This window comes from Ursus americanus, chromosome 5 (genome assembly GCF_024610735.1).
Source record: "Ursus americanus isolate L20-20 chromosome 5, mUrsAme1.1.p, whole genome shotgun sequence".
Lineage (NCBI taxonomy): Eukaryota > Metazoa > Chordata > Mammalia > Carnivora > Ursidae > Ursus > Ursus americanus.
Window position 1 is genome coordinate 76793824 of NC_142131.1, and position 25213 is coordinate 76819036.

General features: G+C 54.1%; 1 protein-coding gene across 1 annotated transcript in view; it reads right to left on the reverse strand.

Annotated features, from left to right (window-relative positions):
• The window catches only part of ADAMTS2 (ADAM metallopeptidase with thrombospondin type 1 motif 2), a 222383-nt gene that overhangs the window by 127415 nt on the left and 69755 nt on the right, over positions 1 to 25213 (reverse strand). The window contains exon 3 of the mRNA XM_045794972.2: positions 21675 to 21834. Coding sequence (XP_045650928.2) covers positions 21675 to 21834 — 160 coding nt within the window. The remainder of the gene's footprint in view (positions 1 to 21674; positions 21835 to 25213) is intronic.

Here is a 25213-nt window from a genome sequence, read left to right on the forward strand (position 1 = left end):
CAGAATTGTGCACTCTGAATGGGATGAATTATAGCATATGAATTATAGCTCGAAAAACCTATTATAAAGAAAAAATAAAAGAATGACATGCCCCTTGACCTCTGACTTCTCAGAGACATTCCCAGTCAGGCCCAGGCCCCAGGTGACATTTGGTGGTGACCCATGTGACCGCTCACACATTAGGCACCAGCAAACAGGGCCTCTTGGTCCTGCTCTGTGGCTGTCCAGTGTTGCGTAGTGCAAGGTCCTGGAAGGACACTGGGTTAGCTGTGTTATCACTAAAAAGGAGAGTGTGAACTGCTAGTGAAAGACAAGCGTGCTCTTCCTTACAGCACTAATTCCCTCACAGAGACAGCCTCTGCTCATATCCAGACAGCCACAGAGTCAGCTCCCAGGCACCTTCCATTCTGACCCCCTCCCCAGTGGCTTCTGCCAGTGGGGCCCTAGCTGACTGGACAGGAGAGCCCCAGAGGTGTCCACAGTCCCCCAAGGGAAGAAGTAAAGACCTTGTCTGCTTGTCCTCTTGTTCATCCCTCACAGGGGCTCAGGAAGCACCTGAGGCTAGTGTAACAGAAAAAACCCACGTTCTGTCTCACACCAGCTCGGGTTCAAGTCCCAGCTCCTCCAGCTTCTCATTGTGTCATCTCTGAACCCTCCGTTTCCCACCCATAAATGGGGGTCGTCTCTCCAGGCCCTTGAGAGATAGTATATGTGAAAATGACATCCACGTGATACTGGAAGAAAAGCTTGAAGAGGCTTGCCAGACGGGGAGGGCTTGAGCTTCTTACCCCAAAAAAGCCTCAGGAATTATATTTCTGCCAGTGAGGGATCCACTCCAGCACAGAACCAATGTGGAAAGTATTCTCCAGCCAAAAGAAGCAGAGCTCAACCCCCCTCCCCTGCCTCCCTAATTTCTGGATAAAATATACAGGCCGGGGTCTGAGAACATCCAGTCCTGGGCTGGGAAAGAAACCAAGGGACAGAAAGAGAGAGGCTGGTCTCTGCTGATGGGGAACAAGTAGCAAGGCCTTCTCAGGTGTCTGCACGGGAGCCCTGGGGATACAGTCTGAGAACTCACAGTGAGCTGACCACAGTACATACGCAGACTTCCAACTGTGCTGTGGATAGTAACCAGCCCTGACTCTCCCATGTGGTGGTGGGGGGTGCGTCATGCTCAGGACACTTTGCGGCGGGCACTTCCTCAAGAGGTTAAACAGAGTTACCATAGGACCCAGCAGTTCTCTTCAGTTTGTAGCCAAGAGTAATGAAAATATCCATCCACACACAAGCAGGAACACAAATGCTCATAGGGGACAAGACAGCCCAGGGACAGACACTGCGTGTGGAGGTGGCCCCGGGGTCCCACAAGCCGGGCCCGGGACTGAGGCTCACCTCCCGCCCAGAGCCAGGGCAGTCCTTTTCACTGAGTCAGCTCTGCCACCCTGTGAAACCCGAAGGGAACAGGCCCTCCCAGTGCTGTTTAAGAGAAGGCAGGGCCCATAAAGACTATGTTTTGTTTCAGCCCGCACCATATTTTTCTTAATACAGAAATTCCTCGCGAAATTACAAATTTTTGACTTCTCTTGAGAAACCAAAAGATCTGGCAACACTGAGCCGGCATCCTCGTAAGAGCAGTACTCATCAGAACTGAGAGGTTTTCTGCTTCATTGATTTCGGCTCTCATTCTGTGTTTTTCTTCCCTTCTACTTTCGTTTGGGTAAATTTGCCTTTTTCTCTCCTTACACTGGAGATTTATTTCTTTAATTTGCAGCCTTTCTCCTTTTGAATATAAATTTCCATCCCAGTTTTTATATTTAGTGCTTTTTTTAAACCACTCAGATGTGTTTTTATAGTTCCATTATTATTCCTTGTTTTATTGTTTAAAGTTTTATTTTTTAAAAATTTCCCAATGATGGGGGTTTTTGTCAGGGAGGTTGCTAATTTCTAGCTGAAAAGCATGACGGTGAGGGAATGTGACCTACATTAGAACTATTCTTTTAACGTTTGTGAGACTTGTTCTTACCGATCAATATTTGTGTTGCAAATGTGCTCAGGAAGAATGAGGTCCCTCAACTTGTCAGACGCAGAATTTATCTACGTCCCTCAAATCAAGCTCATTGGCGGTGTTATTCAGAAACTTCTTTGTCTTTGCTTAATCCAGCACTAATTGGGAAAATTGGCTGAAATCTGGCAAATTTGCCGGTTTCTCCATTTCTAACAAAGTTTCCATCAAATACGTTGAGGCTGTTACATTGAATGAATGGATGACCCTTTGGAGTGTTCTGTCATCCTGGGGAAATGAAGCTGTGCTCGTTAGATGGTGACCTGACACCTTGAGTCTGCGGGGTCTGAGATTGATGTCCTGGTCACGGCTTGCCTTTGGCTGGCTGCTCGGTGTTTCTGGCTTCCATACTTTTCCTGTCGACCTTCCCTTGCATTTACGCTTTACTTGTACCTCTGGGGCTAGGACGCAGCTGGCTTTTGCATTTGGGTCTGGTTCAGCTGATCTACTATGACAACGTCTGTCTTTGAACTGGGGTGTTCGATCCGTTCACATTTGCTCTGATTATTGATATAAATTTGGACTTGATTCTCTTATCTTAATCTATTATTTCAATTTCTTTTTTGTTGTCGTTGTTTTGTTCCTTTTTAACTGTTCTTATAAAAATGGCATCCCTTTTCTCTAACCCATGCTCTCATGGCTGTGGTGGCCCATGAATACATGCACGTACACACGCAAGCCCGTACCAGTTCCAAATGTGAACACCAGCTCCAGTTCAGTCTCTGCAGGGGGTCTCATGTTTTGTTTTGTTATTTTCTCTCTTGGGGTGAAGGTTTGCATTGTTATTTCTCAGATTCTAACATTTCCCAGTTTAGAGCTTCCCAGTTTAGAGCTTAGAAGCTAGCTTGCCATCTTGGAGGGAACCTTGAGTAACACTTCCGTGTTGACTCCACTGAGCCCCCTTCAGGAGCGTGGGGGAGGCCACCTGTCAGTGGAAGCCTGTGCTGGAATTGTGTTGCCAACTTTATTTTCTTTTATTATTTGCTTTTATTTTTCTCATCATGATAAGTGCACTCCTTAATCCCCATCACCTATTTCACCCATCCCCCCATCCACATCCCCTCTGGTAACCATCAGTTTGTTCTCTATAGTTAAGGTCTGTGTCTTGGGACTCCCGGGGGGCTCAGTCAGTTAAGCGTCCACCTTCGGCTCAGGTCATGATCTCAGGGTCCTGGCATCAAGTCCCGCATCGGGCTCCCTCCTCAGCGGGGAGCCTGCTTCTCCCTCTGCCTCTGCCTGTAACTCCCCTGCTTGTGCTCTCTCACACTCTGCCAAATAAATAAATTAAAAGAAAAAAGAGTCTGTATCTTGGTTTGTCTATTTTTTTTCCTTTGCTCATTTGTTTACTAAATTCCACACATGAGTGAAATCATATGGTATTTGTCTTTCTCTGACTTATTTTGCTTAGCATAATACTCTCTAGCTCCACCTATGTCATTGCAAACAGCAAGATTCCATTCTTTTGGTGGCTGAGTAATACTCCATTGTATATATACACCCCTTCTTCCTTATCCATTCAACAGTCCATGGACACAGCTGATTTCCGTAATTTGGCTACTGTAGATAATGCTGCTATAAATGGAGGGGTGTCTGTATCCCTTTGAATGAGGGCTTTTTGTATTTTGCATTTTCTTATTCTGTGTTTTATTGTGTGATTACTGGATTGTGGGCATAGTTCTATTTTTATGTGCTGGATTTTTTTTTTTACCATAGTCCCCACTGCTCCCTATTGTGTTATGCCCCTGGGCTTCACAAAGGCACATTGCTGGCTATTCTAGGCATGTGTGATGCAGCCACTGTCACAACGTGATCTCAGGCCCATCTCTGGATCTGGTGATGGGAGCGGGCAGAGGAGATGCAGCTGCCCCGAGCTCAGCCAGCCCTAGCAGGGCCCTCCTCCCTCTGCCACTGAGAGCTACTTCGCAGACTTGTAGCAGTCACAGCACTTGTACCATTCAGCAGCAGTAGCAGTACTTTATATTCATGTCTCCAGGCACATTCTGCTCCCACATGCACGGAGACTGCACACCCTCCCTGACGTCCTCCTGAGGGACAGGCCTAGGGAGCACATGTGACAGGACCTTAAACTCAGTGTTTTTCGAAGAAATGAATAAAGTCCCTTCATCTCTGCTTCTGGAAGGGACCTGGAACCAACAGAGAAGTGGTCATGGTCACAGACAAGTCAGGAGGAGCCAGGAGGCCCGAGCTAGGAGTCTGAAGAGTGTGGTCAGGGGCACAGGAGTGTGGCACAGGCTCTAGAAGATGTGGTGTGACCCTGCAGAGCTGGGGCCAGGGGAAGAGCCTCAGAGACCCGATGAGGGTCAGGCCCGCCAACATGGAAGGAGAGAACCAGTCAACGTGGCCACGTGGGTGAGCCGTGAGCCTGCATGCCAGCAAGACGGCTTATTTTAAAAGACCAGGGGTAAAGCCAGACCCAGAAGGCCACAACTGTGTGATTCCGTTTATATGGAGTGTCCAAAATAGGCAGATCCACAGAGACAGGAAGCGGATTCATGGTTGCCAGGGGCTGATGGGAGGGTGAATGGGGAGTGACTGATACATTCAGGACTGACAGGGTTTCTGGTTGGGGGGGAATGAAAATGTTCTGGAACTAAATGGTGCTGATGGTTATACCACATTGTAAATATTCTAAAAACCACTGGATTGTAGGTTTTAAAGAGGTTTAAATGGTGAATCATATGTTATGTGAATTATATGCCAGAAAACTAATAAAAGGCCAGGGGCAGCACCTCACGTGCTTATAGGAACCCAGAGGAGATGGAAATGAATGAACCCAGCTTGGGGGGTGCAAATGAAGAATACCTAAGCCACCAGGTCACACAAACTCTCCCTGTCACAGACCCTCTCTGCCTGGCTGTCCTAGACCAACTCATCATAGTGCCAAGAACACAGAGAAATAGATTTCGGCTAAAAGAAAGACAACAGGGCACAATGATGAAGGATCCCAAGCCCCGGGCTCCAGACTGAGGAGTCCGTGAGATGGTGGGGACTGGGAGAGAAGCGAACGTCCTCCAACCCAGGAAGACCCACTGGGGCCACAAGGGAGAACAGTGGAGGCTGGGTGCTGTCAAGGGTCCTGACTTCTCGGGGAAAGCTGAAAATCCGTATTTGTGTACAAATCCTCTTAAATATTAGCTCAGTTTGTTCAATTTGTTTTGTGCCACTGCAGGAGAACAGCACACCACGGTGTCTGACAAAGCTTGTGGCAGGCCATTCTCATCTTCCGCCCAGGCTCTAGAAGGCCCCGGGTGCATAGAGCAGGCTCTAAGGAGAAGTTCTACAGCCCTGTCTCTCGGGACCACCCCGTACCGTACATCCTTCTCCAGGATGCCTGTCCTGGTGCAGCAGGCCGAATTGATAACCACCCCCAAGACCTCACTGGCCGCTCTACTTCAAGACCCATTGCCTCATGCTGCCTCTGCTTTCCACACCTGAACTGGCGAGGCAAGAGGGCAAACTGGTCTGGTCCCAGGCTGCCCCCTCCAGAGCCCAGGGCACAGGACAGCAGCCCAGCAAACATCTGCTGAATAAATGCGGTGTGAGCAGCAACCGCTGGGAAGGAGCTGGAGGTGCACAAGCCTTGAGAATTCTTTAAGGAAACCTTTCTCTTCCACATCTCGTGGCCTAGCAGCAATCAGGAGAGTGAAGGGCAGCTGCAGTGTCTGTAGGCTGTGGCCCCTGGGAGGGACTGTGGAGCTTCTGGGATGGGAACAGGCACAGGGAGACCCAAGGCAAGACTTCCCCACCCAATCACGACAACACCTCATCTGTTAGCACACAGGGCTCTTCACAGTTTTGATGGGGTCTAATCCTCCCCAGAACCCTATCAGGTAGAAACCCCTTATCTCTGCTTTTCTGTTAAGGACACAGGCACAGAGATGCAGAGGGAGAAGCCAGGATTTATCCAGGTAGCAGGACCTCAGAGTCTGTGAACACCCTGCCTTGGTCCCTGGAGCCCCAGAACAGCTACCGGGCCTTGGGGTCTGGCTAGAGCAGTCTGACTCTGGCGAGTTTCCTGGAGCTCATCAGACCAGGGCAACATCAGCTGCCCATGCGCCAGGCCTGTCCAGCGGGTTAGCAGCACTTGTCATGGTTTGTCCTCTTGTCTGCCTCTCCCCACAGCAGGGACTCCTCAGGGGCATAGACCAAACTGGGCATGCTCAATGCCTAGCACAGGGCTGGCAACAGGGCACTGGCAAACACCTGTTGGATAGATGGATGGATGGATGGATGGATGGATGGATGGATGGATGGACAGACGGAAGGACAGATGGGTGAATGAGTGAATGAATGGACTCTGACACTGGAAAGTGAATCCTTGCATCCATGGCAACTGAGCCAGAAACTAAGTCAGGGGTGGGGGTGGTAGCAGTGCCATTTCTAGGCATTTTAACTGTAGAATTAGTTGGGCTTGTCCTCAGATCCGTTCTAGATGGGTGAGAGGAAGCTGAACATGATAGCTCAGGACAGCTTCCTTCAGGGACCAGTAATGCCAAGGCCAGTTACTGAAGTGGGGCAGAAGCGGGAGCCTGTCAGGGAGGGGGAGGTATAACCTTGAATTGAGCTGGTGTGCCCCCAGTCTCTGCCAGGTCTGCAGGGCCCCCTCCCTGCTCTAGAATCCACCTTAACTCAGAGAGACGAGGCAGGCCACCATAAGAGCCTGAGGAGGGAGCAGGGGTCTGTTTGGTGGCTCAGAATCGGGGCCTGGATTTGGGCCTGGGGGTGTCTGACCCAAGACCTGAGCACCACAGCCACGTGTTCCTCCAAGGGGCAGTTCGGGGTGTGGGTCGGAAGCTGGGGAGAGGGGACAGGGCTGAGGCGTCTGATGTGGCCTCTGCATCTGAAACAGACGGGACTTAGATCAACCTTACCCTCCATCTTCCTTGTGTCCCTCCACTGGTGAGGTCAGACCCTTCCACCATTCAGTCTCAGGATCCCCCAACTTCTGTCCCCTCTTCTGCAATTGAGTTGGGGCCTGGCTCAGGAGGTCAGCAAAGGCCTGAGGCCAGCCCCTAAGACTGTGGAAGTGGGGCTCACCCCACCTCCTTTCAAGGGGCAACAGTTGAGCCCCTTCAGGTGGGAGCACAGGTGCCTCTGACCCAAGCTGGAAGCCCACTGGCCACCTTGGCCCAGGGCACACCAAGCCCCCAGGTCCCAGGCTGTCTGGCCTTGTGACCATAGGTATCCAAAGGGTCCTGGGACTGACTGAAAGTCAGGGACACAGCGTCAGGGTGACTCATGGAGCTCTAAGAGCCTGAGGCTACCTCCAAGGCCCACGGGAGTAGGACTTGTCCAGGATGCATCCAAAGACAAGCCAGACACGGCTGTGCTGGCACCCAGCCCGGGGAAACTCCTCAACGTCCCACGGCTCATTCCATGAAGACACAGATGTGTCTGTTCCGTGCTCGTGTGTGTGTGTGTGTGTGAAAGAGAGAGAAACAGAAAGTTTGTACAAGTATAACCGTCCACCAGAGGTCATCTTTGTCCCGGAGCCTCACTCCATTGCCAACCAGGCCCGGCAGGGCCAGAATGAGTAGGTGGGCCAGATGGGAAACAGTGGGGAGAGAGGACTGTGTGCACGCCTCACACACACTAAATACTGGCTGCAAGGAACAGGCCCAGGGTTTACCAGTCCTTCTGATTCTTCTGAGAAACTGAAAACTACGATTTTTAATGTGAAACTTCCTGATTTTCAAGCATATAGTCACAGTTTTTGAAGACACTGTGTGAGTGAAATAAAGCAGGGGGTGGGGTGTGGGTCACAGCCCAGGAGCCTTGGGATGAGGCCTGGCTTTAGTCCAGTGCCCTCAATTTTGCAAATAAGGAAACTGAGGCTGGGCCAGAGCAGGGACCAGCAGGCCAGGGCCACACTGAGTCCCCTGGCTCCCTCGACTCATTGGCAGCCACAGCCCTTGGGGAGCACCCACACGTTCCAGGCAAGAGACACCAAGAAAGAGGGGCGCGTACCTTCCTCACCAAGGGCCCGAATTGAGTTTTCTGAGGTGGCTCAAGGAGGGTCTTGCAGTGCTGGCCTCTTCCGGGCATGAAGACCCTGAGCCCCTCTCCGTCTAAGGCCCTGGGACAAACCCAGGTCCTATTTTGTCCTACTGGTGATGAAAGTCAAGAATGTAAGTAGCTTTTGGGATATCGCCCAGAACAGAGGAACACGGTCATCTGACCACAAGCCTCTTGCACCTATAATCGACCATTTGCTCCTCAAGCTGCAAGGGCCTTGAGAATGGACCATCATCCCAGGAAAGCAGAACCTCAGGCCCCTGGGACTCAGGGCCTGACGTGTCCACCCAGCCCCGTCCAGCCTAACTGATGGGTCGGGCTGCCCCAGTGCCTGGTGGGGAGGGAGGCCGTTTCTGGGGGTTTGGGGGCTGATCCCAACCAAACAGCCACCCCGCCCAGGTTCTGTCTGGAGGCCTAGATGGAGCCTCCCCCTGCCACACCCCCCCTAATGCTCTGCAGATGGGCTCCCCCAAAGGCCTCCAAGAAAAACACGACGACCGCAGATCTCTCCTCACAGAAACGGAACCTCTGGAACAGTCTCTTGTGACGTTCCCGAAATGAAAATAAAAATTCCTCTGAAGTGTATTTCAGCTCTGAGGCAGCACTGGCTGCATCGGGAGCTCGGTCCCAGTCGCCACGGGAACACTGTGGGCTCGGGTTCCCGCGTACCGAAGCCACCCCATGACCCTCTCACACCCACCGCCACCAGGGACCTGCTTGGCCCATACACAGTCTTTGAAAATTTCAACTCGGCTGCCAATGTTGGAAAAATTAAGAGGTTTTACATAAAATCACAGTTTCTGGCTTCTCCTGAGAAATCGGAAGCCCTTTTGCAGCTGACCCCAAATTGGCCTGTGCCCCCACACCAGCCTACCCCTGCCTAGGCTGCCCATCCAGCCTCACCCTGCCCTCAGTGGATCTGGGCAAGGATGCAGAGACACGAGCTCCTGTCCTAGGGGCTATGACCCGTCTAGGGGTCCAAGCCTCTGCACCTCCTGAGCCTAGGCGCTGGGTGCAGATTCACACACCCCGTGCATAAGCTCCAGCCCGTGGCTCCGAGCCGCATGGGTGGGGTCTAGCAGGCCACCACGCCCCTCGTCTATAACCTGAGCCCCTTTGAGCCCCCAACCCAAACAACCTTAACTGAACTTCGCTCAACTTGAACCCCTGCATCCCACTGGGGACTCAGGTCTGTGCTCTGGGGGTCTCGGGGCGGCCCTTAGTCCTTCACCCCACCAGACCGGCCCAGTGTCCCAGCTCTTTGTTCTCCTGATTCCTTCACCTGCCCAGAGCACTGTCCTCTCACACCTGACCAGTGCTGCCCCATCCTGTGAACTGCCAAAGCACTAAGGATCAGGGGTAAACACTAGCCCCTGTGGCACACCCTGGAGTCCACGGAGTCACTAAAGAAACTTCCAGCTAGGAATCTGCAGATGGCGTTTTAACCCGTCCCAAGCATGAGTCCAGAGGCTCTGGATAGAAGCCTTAAAAAAAAAAGCCCAAACACACGAATACCTCCCAGGCCTGGGCCCCAGCGAAGAGATGATTCTGGCAAGCGCCACCTCCCCTGGGTCTGCAGGCCAGAGTGGGGGCAGAGGGAAGGCGGGAGGGGCCTGGCCAGGAACTGGGGTGCTGGCTCCTCCCTGACCCGGGGGCAAGCCTGGATGGGAATGTGGTTCCTTCCGGGGCCAACGTTCTCCTCTGACCACCACGGAAATGACTTGCCAGGACCCCCAATATTCCTGCAGCTCTATGGCTCCACGTTGCCTCCTCTCCATCCCCCTGCCACTTGGGTCCAGGCCACAGTCTCTCCCCTGGGCCACATTAGTGGCCTCCTCCACGGAAACAGACCATGCTGTTTCTCCACTTAGAGCAGGGCACCACCCCTCCCTCTAAGACTGAGCCGCGAGACCCACCTCCATTTACCCCTTGGGCCCTTCCTGCCGCACCCCCCAAACAGGCCACATCCACTCCCCTCAGGACACTCAGCCCTGCTGGCTCCGCCCATCTTCTCCCCCAGTGAACTGCAACCCACACTTTCAGATGTGGCTCCAACTCCCAGTTACTGTGGTCGGTTCACGGTATTTCCCAACATTTCTAACTGTGCAGGCCTTTGGGGACCGACCGGGTCACCACAGCTGTATGAGGGCGGGGGCGGGGGTTGAAAGGGGGCTACGTCTGTCTGGTTCTCAGCATCCCCGAGCCTGGCCCAATGCCGGGCCCTATGTGGGCCAACTGTAGAGATCTGGTGAATGAATTGAATGAATGGGTAATTGAACAAGGGATATGGTTTCCACGGGGCACTTGATGTCCAAAGACAATGGCACAGGGAATGGCAGCCAGAGCATGCTGAGGGCAGCGAGTCTCCCCCAGGACAGCAGGAAAGGCCCAGGATCACCTGGCACCCCAGGAGGCCCTTGGCCCCAGCAACATTCCAGTTCCACCGGGACAACACCAAGAACCCACAGCCAGGAGCGTAAGTGCCGTGGCAAGCCCTCAGACACCAACCAGGCGCAACTGCTTCCCCAGGAATAAGGACCACGTGGCCAGGCTTCCAGAGCAGCCATATTCCTTCCTTCTTTTCACAGATACGTAAGCACTGACCATGAGCCAGGCACTGCTCCCAATGCTGGGAATTCCGCAGCGAGCCAGAGATTCTCCCCACGGCTAGTAGGTGGAGTGACCCGAGATACTCCTGCACGCCCTTGCTGCGGCTTCTGTTGCTGCATATGCTCAGAAGACTGCCTGCATCCCCAGAACGGCCAGCCTGCAGGTGGGAAGCCCTGGGGGGTGGAAAGGAGATGCTGCACAGGGAGCCAGCCAGGCAGCCCCGGCTCCAAGCCTGCTCCTCCCTGCCACACACGGAGCTCTACAACTTACCAGCCGTGTGGCCTCCAGTGCCTCGGTTGTCATCTGTAAAACGGGCACAATGGGGTTGTTACACGGATCCCTGAGATGATGCGCCTACAGTGCTCTGGGGAACGCCTGCACAGGTGAGGCCATCCTCCCATAGGCCCTCGATAAATGCGTGTCCCTGAGCCACCGGCGCAGCTCCGGGGGCAGGAGAAGAATCAGTAACGGACTGGGCTCTGGCAAGACTGGCTTTTGTGCGACGGAAACCAGTAACACTGAATAGAAAAGGGGAACCAGAGCCTGGGGAAAAGGCTTGTATCAAACGTGACAGAAAGTCGATAAGCAGATTAAAGGTCTTATCTCCGTATGTAAGACCCCAGGAGATGAACGGGGCAAGGACTTAAACAGGAAGAGGAGACGCACCAAGTAATCAAACACCGGAAGATCATTCATCCTCGCTGGCGATCAGAGGAGCACAAAGTAAGGCAAAAGCAGCACTGCTTCCCTGCTGGATCGGTGAAGTAGCAGTGAGCAAAGCCCCCTGTAGTGGTGAGGAAGTGGAGACACTGGGGGGCCGCGCTGGGAAACCAGCCTGGTTCTGCTCCGACAGCTGTGAGACTGTCGTTCGCCTGGATTCCATGATTACTTCAGCCACTCCGCAAGTACTTCCTGACAGCTGTTCAGAGCCAGGGCTCAGGGCGTCGGGCTGGCTCGGGCTGTGGCCTACAGGGTCAGCAACAGGAGAGGGATTCGAGGCCCCCTGCCAGGAGGGCACTAAACTCAAATAACAAGAGAGGTTGCACTAAGGGCACGCACGTTAGTTACCACCGCCTCGAAACGCCGCTGGGCACACAGCCTGCCCTGCACACCCTCGCAAGCTCCCATTCACCCCAGCAGGTCCAGGGCCCCTCCCCCTGGCGGCAGAGTGGGAAAGAAACACCTGGCCTGTCAGAGGGGCAAGGACGCATGGACATCCTCAGGGACCCTGGGCCGCACGCCGTGCCCGGCAATCCTGTCCCACAGACCAGGGTCTCCATGTCCAGGAGTGAGAGGAGCTTCAAGTGCCCACCTGTGCAGCCGTGTCTGGGGTCCCTGCCCCCACCCCAAGAGTCTGGAAGCCAAATGGGCTTGGCTTGTGGCCAGCACCATCTGGTTTGGGAAACCCCCTTGCTCTGAACCAGGGCAGCCAGGAACAGTGCATGGGGCAGGGCTCAGAAGTCCGAAGAACAGGCCCCAAATCTGGCTTCTGCACTTGGCCCAGCCACCTAACCTGACTCTTCTCCCCCAGGATCCCCACCTTAGTTGTGTCCCCACCATCCCCCATCCTCCTGGAGCCATCCTTTCAAGAGCCAGGAGCCTTCCCTGGTCCCTTCCCTCACACCCACGTATGTGAGCTCTACCTCCAAGGCGCATCCTGAACGCATCTGCCCACCATCTGCCATCAGCCACCGGGCCCACCCAGGGCGCCACACAGGCCTCCCTGCTCCCACTCTCTCCACTGAGAGCTCTCCAACAGCTTCCCACTGCTGGGAGAACAAGGCCCACCTCGCACCACAACCCCACTGACCCAGCCCTCCCCACCTCCCTGGACCCAGGGTCAAGTGCTTCTGCACCTGCTGCCCCCCTCTCTGGGACGGTGTTCCCCGGGGCAGCCAGGTCCGCCTCACCTCCCACCTGGAGTAGCTCCCTCCCTTACCTGCCCTCTCTCATGTTACCCTTTCCCTGGATTTTACCTCGCTCCCAGATTTACCCCTCTGTTCACCGTGTGACCCCACTGGCTGGCAAGCTCTGGAAGAGCAGGGATTTCACATGGCTCATTCCCTGATGTATCTCCAGCACCCAAACCAGCCCCAGACACAAAGTGGGTGCACCGTAAGAATGTGAACGACTGACTGACTGACTGACTGACTGAATGAATGAATGAAAGAACAAACGTGCCCCTCTAAGCCTCAGTGTTCCATCTCAGGAGTACAGCTGTCATTTCTATTGCTCCCCCCATGACTGGGGAGCATCACTGGGCACCTGGTCCGTCCCCAGCCCTTCACTGCCATCCACCTCCCTGCGCAGGCCCTGCTCCAAGGCCATCTCCTCCACCCAGTCCTGGCCCCGGACTTTTCTGAATCTCATGCAACCTCTCGCCCGAGCCCTGATCTTGTCCCAGCTGTGCACTTCGCCCTGCCTGGACATCCCCCAGGAGGTGTTCTAGCCACACAGCTGCAGATGAAGCCCACATCCCAGCACTGAGCCCAGACCGATGGGGCCAAAACAAAGGTATGGAAGAGACACCGCAACTCCGGTCCCAGAAGCCGGCCCACGTTCCAAACACGGGTGAGCGTGTGTGCATGTGCAAGGGAGAGGGGGAGTCTGAGAGTAGGAGGGGGAGAGAGTCAGACACCAACCTTTCCCCCCTAATTGTGTGACCTTTTCCCAGCTCCAAGTTCCTTCAGGGCCAAGTGCACAGCGCTGCTTGGTATTAATTTCAAAGAGAAATGGGTCAAGGAAAATGGGAAATTTTTCTAGAAAACACTTTAGGCGTGGAGCTGGCTGAAGTGTCTGCTGCCCTGTGGAGATTTCTGAGAGGAAACGGGGACTGTGATCAGGGGTAATCAGGGGTGTCTACAAAGTGGCAGAGTTCAGACCCTAGGCCCAGACCCAGTTGCTGCTTCTGGGGCAGGGCCTTCTGTCCCCTTCAGACATCCCTGGAACTATTTCTGCAGCCCCATCCCCCCGATGCTGGGAGCGAGCACTTCTCACTGGCCACGCGGCCCCTCTGTTTGCTCAGGAGGCCTGTGTCCTGGGACCCTGTCCCTCTGCCCCTCGTTGTGTGGACACAGCACGCAGGAAGCCATGTCTCCTTCACAATCATTCCAGGAGGGTACCCGAGGTGTAGAGAGAGGCTCATCGGGGTCCTCGGGGATACTCAGGCCCAGCTGTTCCCACCCCTGGCAGGCCGGCTAGTACATCTGAAGCACAAATGCCACAGACATGTTAAGTTGCCCCTAGAGACATCACGTCTTTTCCAGAAACATCCCAGTCTGCTGTGCTGAGGACCTGCAGAGAGCAGGCCACGCACAGCCCACAGCCGACGCGACAACCAGACGCACTGCTCTTGCTAATTAAACTCCAGACACAGCCGAAGCAGACACAGCTTCACTCCCCAGCTGCGTGTTATCTGGAAAGCAGGCATGGTTACCGCATGCCAACGACGAGAAGCTCTTTGGGGGACATCAGCAACACGAACATAAGGGAAGGAAAGAAGGAGCAACAGTTGATTGTGTCCGTGGAAGAGAGAGCCACGGAGAGGGGCGACGAGGGCAGAGGACCTCAGAGCCTGAGACAAAGAGCCGGAATCACAAGGACAGGTAACAGCAAACATGGAGCAGGCGCCACACCGCGGATGAGATGAGGATTGGCTTGTCTTAACTCCCACCATTACGATCCATTTTACAGATAAGTAAACCGAAGCACCACAGGGGTAGGCACACTGCCCAGGCAGGTACACTCGACCTCTACACCAAGCCACCTGGCTCCTCCGAGAACTGTCCCTTGCATCTGAGGGCCACACCCAGGCCAGAGCCAGAGCCAAGCCACTGTCCCCTAGTGGCACTCATCATCTGTTCACCGTGCCCCGGCAAAGATCAGGTCTCTCCTGGGCCACATTCACTTGGCTGGCTCCACCCCTGAACAAGATCCCACACCAACTCAGGAGGAGACAGGGAGGGAGGGGGTGCAGGCCAGAGACACGGAGACAGCTAAATTTATGTCTGAGGTGAGCAGCTGAGCATGTGGGCTGTTCTTGGGGAGGCACGCCTGGCAATTCTTCACCGCCGTAATGCCTCTGCCCTCATAACCCACTGGACAGGGCCCCCGTCTGCAGACCCCAGGCAGAAAGTGCCCCCGCTTGCCGACAGCTCTGGGGCGCTCTCCAAGTCTGAGCCCAGACCACTCCAGGCCTCAGAGAGTGTGCAGCCTCGGCTGTCCCCGTGCCAGCCCCCGCCCACCCCTCCAGCATGAGGCCACGTCACCGCGCTGGCGTCTCCTCCAGCCGTCCAGGGGGCCGGCCACAGAGCGGCGGGAGTGCTGAGGCCTCTGCCAAGGGTGCGCTCAGCTCTGAAACACGCCTCCCAGAGCCCAGAGCCGGGCCAGCTGCCTTGGATTTCACAACCAAATGCTTGTCCTTGGGTTTCCTCTGGTCCCTGAGCTGCAGGCACAGCCCAGGGGTGGAATGAGGCAGAGGAACGGACAGGGCCCCAGGAATCGAGCACCGAGGCACCCAGGCTTTTGGCTGCACCTCTGAGCTGGCTGGGCGGGGCACGAAGCCAAGTCCGGTGTGAGAGCCCCCCAGGTCGCCACCTGAGAGGGCCAGGCCCAGCCACAGGACTCCAGCCAGCAGCTCAGAGACACAGAAGCCCCCAGATGCCAGCCAGGCCTGGGGCTCAGGATGCAAAGCCAGCCGAGGGCCTCTCTCCCCACTCCAACAGAACCCCAGGCTTCAACATTTAGATACCGTGTATGCTGAATCACGGCTCCCAGGATGTCACAGCCTCATCCCCAGACCCTGTGAGTGTTGCCTTTATGGCTCAAGAGACTCAACCTATCCTTAACTTAATCACATGAAAGATCTTGAAATGGGTAGTCTCCTGGATTACCCCAGTGGGCCAAACGTAATCACAAGTGTCCTTGTAAGAGGGACACAGAGATTGGTCTACAGGAGAGGAAACTGTGACTGTGGGAGCAGAGACCAGAGCAATGCAGCCACCAGCCAAGGGATGTCAGCGACCACCAGAGCTGGAAGAGGCCAGGAAGAGATCCTCCCACTGGGCCTCCCACCGAGCCTCCAGAGGGAACCCACCTTGCTGACACCTTAATTTTTGCCCCTTCAGATCTGTTTTGGATTTCTGGCCTCCAGAACTATAAGAGAATAACCCTGTGTTGTTTGTGGTAATGTGTCTCGGTTGTCATAGAAAACTGAGATGGACGTCAATCACTGTGAAGAGGAAAGCCTCCCTGAGCTGGCCTCCAGCAAGTTAGCGCCCCCTCCACGCCCTCTGCAGCCCTTAGCCTCTCCCTTACACCTCACACCCACTGCGTCACCCAAGTAGGCCTGGTGATTTACCGGCCATTAAGTGCAGCCTTGCCCACCTCCCATCCATGGCCTGTCCTGACAGGACTCCACCCTCTTCCCAACCCCTCAGGACTCCCTGCCTCCAGCCTGGACCACAGTGGACTGGCTGTGACACAGAACGATCTCTCAGGCAACTTTCCTACCAGGGCTGCTCACTGCCTATAGGACACCATCCACACTCTGGAACATTCCAGGCTGCGGGTCCCAGCATCAGCTCTGGCCCCCTGGCTCCTGGCACTGCACACCTACCTCCAGCTTCTCCTGAGGCAGCCCCTCCCCGACTCCTCAGAAGCCTAGAAACTCCTAACTGGCTCAAGCCAATGTCACAGGATGGACGGAAATGTGCAGTGGGTCAGCAGAGGAAAGACTGGGCCGCCAGGTATAGAGACTGAAGGCCGGCCACGTGGAGGAGCCACGCGGAACAGCAGAGAGCGCCAGCACCCTGTCCACTCTCTCTCACCAGCCCCTCCTGGCAGTGGCAGGGCAGAGCGCTCCCGAGGGTGGCACGCCTCCTCTGCCCGCCAGGGAGGATGCCGCAGCCTGACAGCAGCAGGCAGAGGCTTGGCACGGGCTGCTTCCAAGGAGGTGGCAGCCAAGGTCACGGGCACTGAGCTGTCTGACTTCTCTTCCTTCAGCCGGGGCCCAGTACAAGGCAAGGTGGGAGGGCACAGTGGCCCATTGGGTGGTTCTGTGGGATGGGAACCAAGCCCCTAGGCAGGAACACAGAGCACCCCCCTGTAGGGGGCCGAGAAGAACAGCCCCCACTAGAGCATAGAGGACACTTCTGCCTCTGCCTCTTGTAAGCACAGGTGGCCAATGGGGGACATGTTTTATTTGGCTCATATGGTGCTTTTTAGAAATGTGAAGCAACATTTCAAAATCACGAGGGTTCCCATAAAAGTTCTGATATCTGGATGCTCTTGACAGTGAGGGGATCACTGCCCCAGGCCCACACTCCCACCAGCTCATGGTCAGGGGAGCCGAGGAGGGGCCGCCCCTGTGGACAAAGCCTCTGGTCGGCCCTGTGCCCATAGTGAGGCCAGGGCTGGATGCCATGGGCCCATCACACTCCCGCTACTGTTTTCCTTTTAGTAGAGACACATTCTCGGTGCCCATCGCCTATATCAAAAGGAGGGAAGTGAAAGTCAGGCCAAGCACTTAGCCTCTGCCACAGTCCTCACTGGCATCGCTGAGTCCTGGCAGCCTTGGAGTTTATGGCTCTTGTCTTGGCATAGCAGTACTCTCTGCTAGTGGCACCATGTGTCTAGCAGGGAGACCACATGCCCAGCTTGTGATCCAGGGATCTTTCCCACCCTGTGGGGACCTTCAGCCTCCCGCACACAGCCAGGCCCTTCGTGTCTGCAGCCAGGCCAGCTTTGTGCGTGTGGTCTTGGGGCCTGCCTAGCCACACCATGGCCCAGCCTCTCCAGGGCCCACAGTCTGAGGCTGGACGAGGGCCCAGCAGAGGCAGAGGGAAGGGGTCCTGCCTGAGCTGCACCTGAGCCCTGTCCCCGGACAAGGAGCGAGGGGTGCCTGCTCCTCCACAGACACGCCTCCCGCTCACTGTGCAGCCAGCCATGCACGGGAGGGCGGGGTCACTTCCTATATAAGCTGAGTGGTGGCCCCCAAAGATACCAGGTCCTTCCTGGGACCTGTAAACGTTTCCTTACGTGACAAAAAAAGGACTCTGCAGATGTGATTAGATCACAGATCTTGAGATGGGAGAAGATCCTTCTGGACTATCTGGATGGGCCCTAAATGCAATCACATGCATTCTTGTAAGAGAGGCTGAGGAAGATTCACACACACACACACACACACACACACACACACACAAACACGACCAAGAGGCAGAGACTGGAATGATGTGGCCACAAGCCAGGGGATCCCGGCAGCCACCAGAAGCTGGAAGAGGCCAGAACAGATGCCCCTGCAGCCTCCAGATGGAGCACGGCCCTGCCCACACATGACTTCTGCCCGGCGATACTCATTTCAGACTTCTGCCTTCCAGAACTGTGACAGAATGACACACTGCAGCTGCTTGCAGTGACCCAGCTGGTGGTAAGACGTCGAGGTAGCCAGAGAGTAGGAGGCAGTGACATGCCGGGGTCCCCAGTGCAAGTACGATGCAGGGCTTCCGGCCCAGACTGGGGCTCCTCTTCCCACACTTGCCGGCCCTGGCGCCCCCTCAACAACCCCAGACAGGGTGGACAGATGGCAGCCAGGGCAGGGCTTGGGCACAGGCCCAGCAGTCCAAGAGGGACCCTGTCCATGTATGTGTGCAAGTGCAAACACACACGTGCATGCACACACACACACACACACACACACACACACACACACCAGGGAAGCTGATGTTACACAATCCCTGGACAGAGGGCTGGCTCAGAGTGGGGACAGACAACGGGACCAGGTGTACCTGAGAGAGGGCTAGTATGGAAGAGGCCTGGAAATGCCTCAACCACCTGTCCCCAAAAGGCCACCCTGGCCCCCTGGCCTCAGCTCTGCCCTTCTGCCCCTGCCGGGCTCCTGGGCCCAGGAGAGTGGAGCAGAGACACTTCTGCTATATCTGCAGGGCCATGAGGAGAGAAAAGGCACGCCCTGAGACCCTCCTGTGGGGCCCAAGAGCAACACTACTATATGCTACACTGCTCTATGCACACGCCAGACCTGGGCCTGAGTCTGTGAAGACATGTGAACACCTTCATTTCCCATCCATTTCCCCAGGGCAGTCTGCAACCCAGCAACTGACCTCAGATGATGGAGACTACTGGTGATAACAATTCTCTGAGGCTAGGTGAACCCCCCGAGATCACTCCAGGAAGGCTGCTGGCTGCTCAGGGAAAACAGGAGTGTGTCTCAGGACCCTGGAGGAGCCATGTGGGACATACCACCCCCCCACCAGGCATCCCTACCCCCAACCCCACCCCAGCCAGATGCCCACCTCCCAGACTGGAAGGCCCAAAGCAGATGCTTCCCCTTCCCCAGAGGACCCATCCTACCCACTGCCCATCACGGGGTTTCAAACCCACTTCCAGGAGCTGCCTTGGGGGAAGAAGGACAAAGCCTCAAGTCGGTCCCTCTAGCTTGCTTCAGCCACAGCCATGACGATCTATCAGGGTCCCCATCAGAATTCACTAGGAAAAAAGGACCGCCTGGCTTACATACACACACACACACACACACACACACACACACACACACTCGCCTCCTAGGGTTCTGTGCCCAGCACAGAGCAAACATGCCCCGCCAAGGACACTGCCTGCACATATCTCCTGGCTACACTCTGGGCCCTCACAAGGCCCAGGCTAATGGAAAGCTGGACCGTCTGAGGTCACCATGGGCCATCAGCCCAGCCCCAGCATAACATGCATTTGGAACCCCTCCAGCCAGCAAGTGGGCCTGAGCCCAGGGCTGGGTGGGAAGGGACATCCAGGGAGAAATGTACTCTCTGTGGACCAAATCACCCCCATGGGGTCATGCTGACACTGGGCACAGACATCACGGAAAGGGGACTTGGCCCCCGACCCTGGGCCTGTGGCCTGGCACTACCACACACAGCCCACAGTCTGGAGCCCACATGCCCACAACCCAGGCCTGAGGCCCAGAGCCCAGCCTGGAATACCTTCACTGCACTCCACCACCTTCCAGCATCTCAGTCTCCAACCTGTACAGCATCTACTTTTTTTCTTTTTTAAGCTGGGCTCCACACCCAGCGTGGAGCCCAATACGGAACTTGAACCCACAGCTCTGAAATCAAGACCTGAACAGAGATCAAGAGTCAGACGCTTAACCAACGGAGCCACCCAGGCACCCCTCCCCAGCATCTTCTAAGGCCACTGGTTTCTGAGTTTATCCTGAGTTTGAAATTCCCTTCCCGCATTCTGAGTTCGAAGCTCTCACCAGCAATAGGTGGATGGCAGGGGGAGGGGAGGACGGATTTAATAGATGGTCCCAAAAGACCAACAAAAGCCCAGAAAATGAGGCAAGGCCAGCACAGCCACGGGGAGAGCTGCCATGTTCAGGAGACAGGCACCATATGGAATCTGGGATCAGAGACAGCCCCTCTTGGCAGACACCACCTCACCTGGCCTAAGCAGGACCCAGAAGCACCAAGCCCAAGGCCCAAGGTGCCAGCTCTCTGAAACACAGGCATTTCTAATTCCACTGGACAGAGAAGGCAGAAGCCAGAGGCCTGAACGTGCCCGACGGCAGCTGGCCAGCATGGGCCTAACCCCTGGTCTGGGGCACTTCCGCTGCCCCATTTTCACTCCCACTCCCACCCTACCAGGTAACTCTCCATTCCTCCCCCTGCAGAGAAGCCCAAGGGTAGGACAGAGGCAGGAAGGCTGAGGCTGGGGAAGGCCTGGCAGACAGGCGATTCATCACGTGGGAAAAAGGGTCCACCCAAAGTATTGATCGGCTCCAGAGAGCGCTGGGCTTCCTGAAGGAACAATTTCTGTGCAAAGGTATCTGACATCACTCCTTGAAATTAGAATGGTGCCCTGCCAGCCTGCACCCAATTTATCTGTCAAGCTTGGAAGTCAGACCAAGAGACCTAAAATAAATAAGCCAGGACTGTTTGGGGTGATGGGAGTGTCCCGGCAAATCACAGCACAACAGGGTTGGCCCCGGGCAGGGCAGGAGCGGGGGGCGGTTCTGGGGTTCTCAGTCAACATGCAGATGAGCCTGACATAAGACCAAGGCCTCCGGGCCCCGCTGTTGCCACCTGCCCTGGCCATCAGCAGCCAGGGGGCCAGGACCAGAAGCTGAGGGCTAGCCCAGCCCTTAACCGGGCATAAGCAAGGCAGTCTCATTTGATCCCTGGGGCCCTGAGGACCATGAGGCCTGCTAGGACAATGGTCTGACCCCAACCTGGTCTCACTGCAGCCTAGAACCCAAGATTCCAAGAATGCTGTGGAGGTTTGGGCTTGAGGTCTCAGAGGCTGCAGCCGGGGGCTGTCACCAGGCCCACCCAGAAGCTCCTTCCACGCTTCCAGGCCCAGAGTGCGCTTTGGTTCTAGGTCACAAAAGAAAAAAAATCGTTTGAGTCTGTGCACAGGCTGCGGAGGCCTGGGGGGGCCCCTCTGGGGTTGTTGTCACGCACTTCCCTCCCCTTCCTCCTTTTGACATGCCCATGTATCCCAGAGGAAGTGGGGTCCGAACGGGGCCAGAGGAGAACTCAGGGCCTTTCTCTGTGAGCAGCCAGGCAGGGGCGGTCAGCCGTGATTGCAGGGAAGGTGGACTGCACAGAGGAAGAGGGAGGCTGTCTGGGGCCAGCAGACATCTTCTTGAGAGGCACGGGCTTAGAGACCTGAGCATATGGGCCCCAGGCCCAGGTACAGGCCTGCTCCGTGCTTCCCCCGCTCCTCGACACTAGCTGGACCTCAAGCAGCAGAAGAGGGTCCCCTAGGCAGCCCCCACTGCAGGCTATGGAGGTCCCAGACCTGCCAGCTTGCGGCCCATGTGCAGCAAGAGTAGAGGCCCCCACCCCAGCACTGCAGCACCCGCACTGTCCAGACTGTCAGTGAGAGCAGGGCTCAGGCTCAGGTGGCTGGGTCCCCCAGGGGAACAACCAGGCCCACCAAGCAGCCTTACCTGTGTCCAGGGCCTGTGGCCCCCCCAGAGGAGGGGGCCTCGGGGTGGGTGGCCGGCGATATACCACATGCACACGGCCCTGCTCAGCCTCCTTGGCCGCCAGCCCCTTCTCCAGGGGCTCGATGAAGAACTCCTCCTCCTCCATACGGATCAGGCCAGCCTGCAGGGCAAAAACGAAATGGTTCAAATTCCCAGAGCACAGCAGATCAATGATGGGCAACAGCAAGGAGGACCTCCCACCAGACTGACAGGACCAGAAGGACCCTGCCCGGCACCCCAGCTAGGCACCAGGCTTGAACCCCAAACCAGGGAGGGTACAGACAGGTGATCCCAGAGATCCCATCTGTTCAGAGCCTCCACTTCTAGTCACTGAGGCCAGAGCCCTGGGTGGTGGTGAGCCCCGTCGGGGGAAGAAGCTCTGTCTGGGCCATTCCCACCCCGACCCCCGCTCAGATGACCAAAATCCAAGATAAAGGCCCAAACTGCCAACTGGGGACTGAATCTGCCACAGACACGTTCAGGTGGACCCACAAGGTATTTTCAAAGTTCTGAACCCGACACTCAAAATGATGAGATTTCATGTTTCAAAACCGGAATTCCAGTTTCCCTTGCAAAACACAGGCTGACCCCAGTGCATGCTGCCGAGCAGTGGATGCCCCGTATGGAGCAAGCACCCCTACAGCTGACCACAGTCCCTGTGTCCCCAGCATCGGTCACCGGCCCAGACTACAGCACGGACCTGCTGCCTCCCCCAAGATGGGCCATAGCCCTCCCCTGCTGGAGAGCCCTCACTGGACCCCTGTCCCCGCCAGGATTTGGGTTGCTCTGTGTATACTCTGGCAGCCAGGCCCTCAGCCTGCCACTGCCTCCCAGGCCCTGGCTCACACATCTCACCCCAGCGCCTGGGACAGTCCCATCCTGCCAATACAGCCCTCACGGCTGGCCCTCCTCACCTTTGTCATCTGGTAAACTCTCATTCTCCCTTCAGCACCTGGTTCGGATCCCCCAACTGGCACCCCCCCCCCCCCAGCCAACTGCAGGCACACAGCCCTACTCCCTTTGGCCCTCCAGCCATCACAGCCCCGTCTAGCTCCCATGCTTCTCATTTTCCATCTATTACCCATAAACCAATGGTCCCACATGGGGGGCTCCCAATGTATTGACCTGCAGATGTATTTCCTTGAGATCACACATTTATGACCCACTCGGGGTGTTTCGGGGGTTTTTAACCATTTTATTGAGATATGATTGGCATGTAAAAGGATGTGCATAGTTAATGTATACAATTTGATGAATTTGGGAATGAGTACAGACTCATGAAACCACTGCCACTGTCAAGGGCATAAACATATCCATCACCTCTCAGAGTATCTTCTTAGCCCCTTTAACATCATTTTTTCGTGGTCAGAACACTTCATATAATAGCATATTTTAAGTATACAATAGAATATTGTTAGCTATAGTCACTGTGCTGTGTAATGGATCTCCAAAGCTTACCTTGAATAACTGAAATTTTGTACCCTTTGACCCCTCCCCGCAGCCCCCGGCAACCACCATTCTATTCTCCACCTGCTATGAGTTTGAGTATTTTTTAAAAGATTGATATATTTATTTGACAGAGAAAGAGAGAGAATGTGGTGGGGGAAGGGGTAAAGGGAGAGAGAGAATCCCAAGCAGACTCTCTGCTGAGTGGGGAGCCCCACACAGGGCTCGATCCCATGACCCTGAGACCACGACCTGAGCTGAAATCAAGAGTCGAAGTCTGAACTGACTGAGCCACCCAGGTGCCCCGAGTTTGAGTATTTTAGATTCTACATTTGTCTTTCTGTGGCTAGCTTATCTTACTAGTATAATATCCTCCAGTTTCACCATGTTGTCCCAAATGGCAGGATCTCCTTTTTTATAAGGTCTGAGTAATAGTCCACTGTATATACGAACCACATTTATCAATTTGTCATCTACAGACGGACATTTAGGTTGCTTTCATGCCTACTGTGAATAATGCTGTAATGAGTACGGGAGTGTAGCTATCTCTTCAATATTCTGTTTGCGTTTCCTTTGGATATATACGCAGACATGGAATTGCTGGATCATAGGGTGCTATTTTTAATTTCTTTTGAGGAACCTCCTTAGTGACATGTGACATAGTGACAGAAGCAATTCACATTCCCACCAATAGTGCGCCAAGGGTTCCCTATCTCTACATCCTTGCCAACACTTGTTATTTTATATTTTTCATAATCATTCTAACAGATGTGAGATGATATGGTTGGTTTTGATTTGCATTTCCCTGATGTTGAGCACCTTTTATGTATTTATTGGTCATCTGTACGTCGTCTTTGAAAAAAACGTGTAATTTAGGCTCTTAGCTCATTTTAATCAGATTCTTTGTTTTTCTGCTCCAAGTCGTCTAACTGCCTTGTGTATTTTGGATATTAACCTCTTAACTGAAATATGGTTTGCAATATGTTCTCTCCCATTCCATAGGCTGCCTTTTCATTTTGTTGATGGTTTCCTTGGCTGTGCAAAACCTCCTTCATTTGATGTAGTCCCGCTCGCTGATTTTTGCTTCGGTTGCTTATGCTGTCGATGTCATATCCAAACAACCATTGCCAAGACCAATGTCAAGGAGTTTTTTCCCTATATTTTCTTCTAGTTTTAAGGTTTTAGGTCTTACACTGAAGTCTTTAATTCATTTAGGGTTAACTTTTGTGAGTTATAGGTATAGGACTGGGGTCTTGTTTCATTCTTTGGCATGTGACTAGTTAGCCCAACATCATTTATTGAAGAGATTCTTTCCCCATTGAGTATTCTTGGCTCCCTGGTCAAAAATAAATTGACTGGATATGTGAGGGATTATTTCTAGGCTCTCAATTGTGTTCTATCAGTCTATGTGTCAATACCATACTGTTTTGATTACCGTAGCTTTGAGATCTAGTTTGAAATAAAAAAGAATGATGCCTCCCCCTTTGTTCTTTCTTAAGATGGCTTTGACTATTTGGGGTCTTGGGTTGTTCCATGCAAATTTTAGGGTTGGTTTTCTATTGGAATTTGGAATTTTGATAGTGTTCCACTGAATTTAGAGATGGCTCTGAGTAGTACAGACATTTTAACATTATTAACCCTTCTGATCCATGAACACATTATATCTCTCCATTTATTTGTGTCTTCTTTAATTTCTTTCATCAATATCTTTTTTCTTTTTTTGGTGTATAGGTCTTTCACTTCCTTGGGTAAATTAATTCCTAATATTTTTAACATTTTAGATGCTATTATAAATGAACTTGTTTTCTTTCTTTTTCAGATAGTTCATTGTTAGTGCATAGAAATTTAATTGATTTTTGTATGTTGATTCTTGTATCCTGAAACTTTAATACATTTGGTGATTAATTCTAACAGTTTTTGGCAGAGTCTTTAGGATTTTCTAGATATACAAGATCATGTAACCAGGAAACACAGACAATTTTATTTTTTCCTTTCCTATTTGGGTGCCTTTTCTTTATCTTGCCTGACTGTTCTGGTTAGAAGTTTCAGCATTG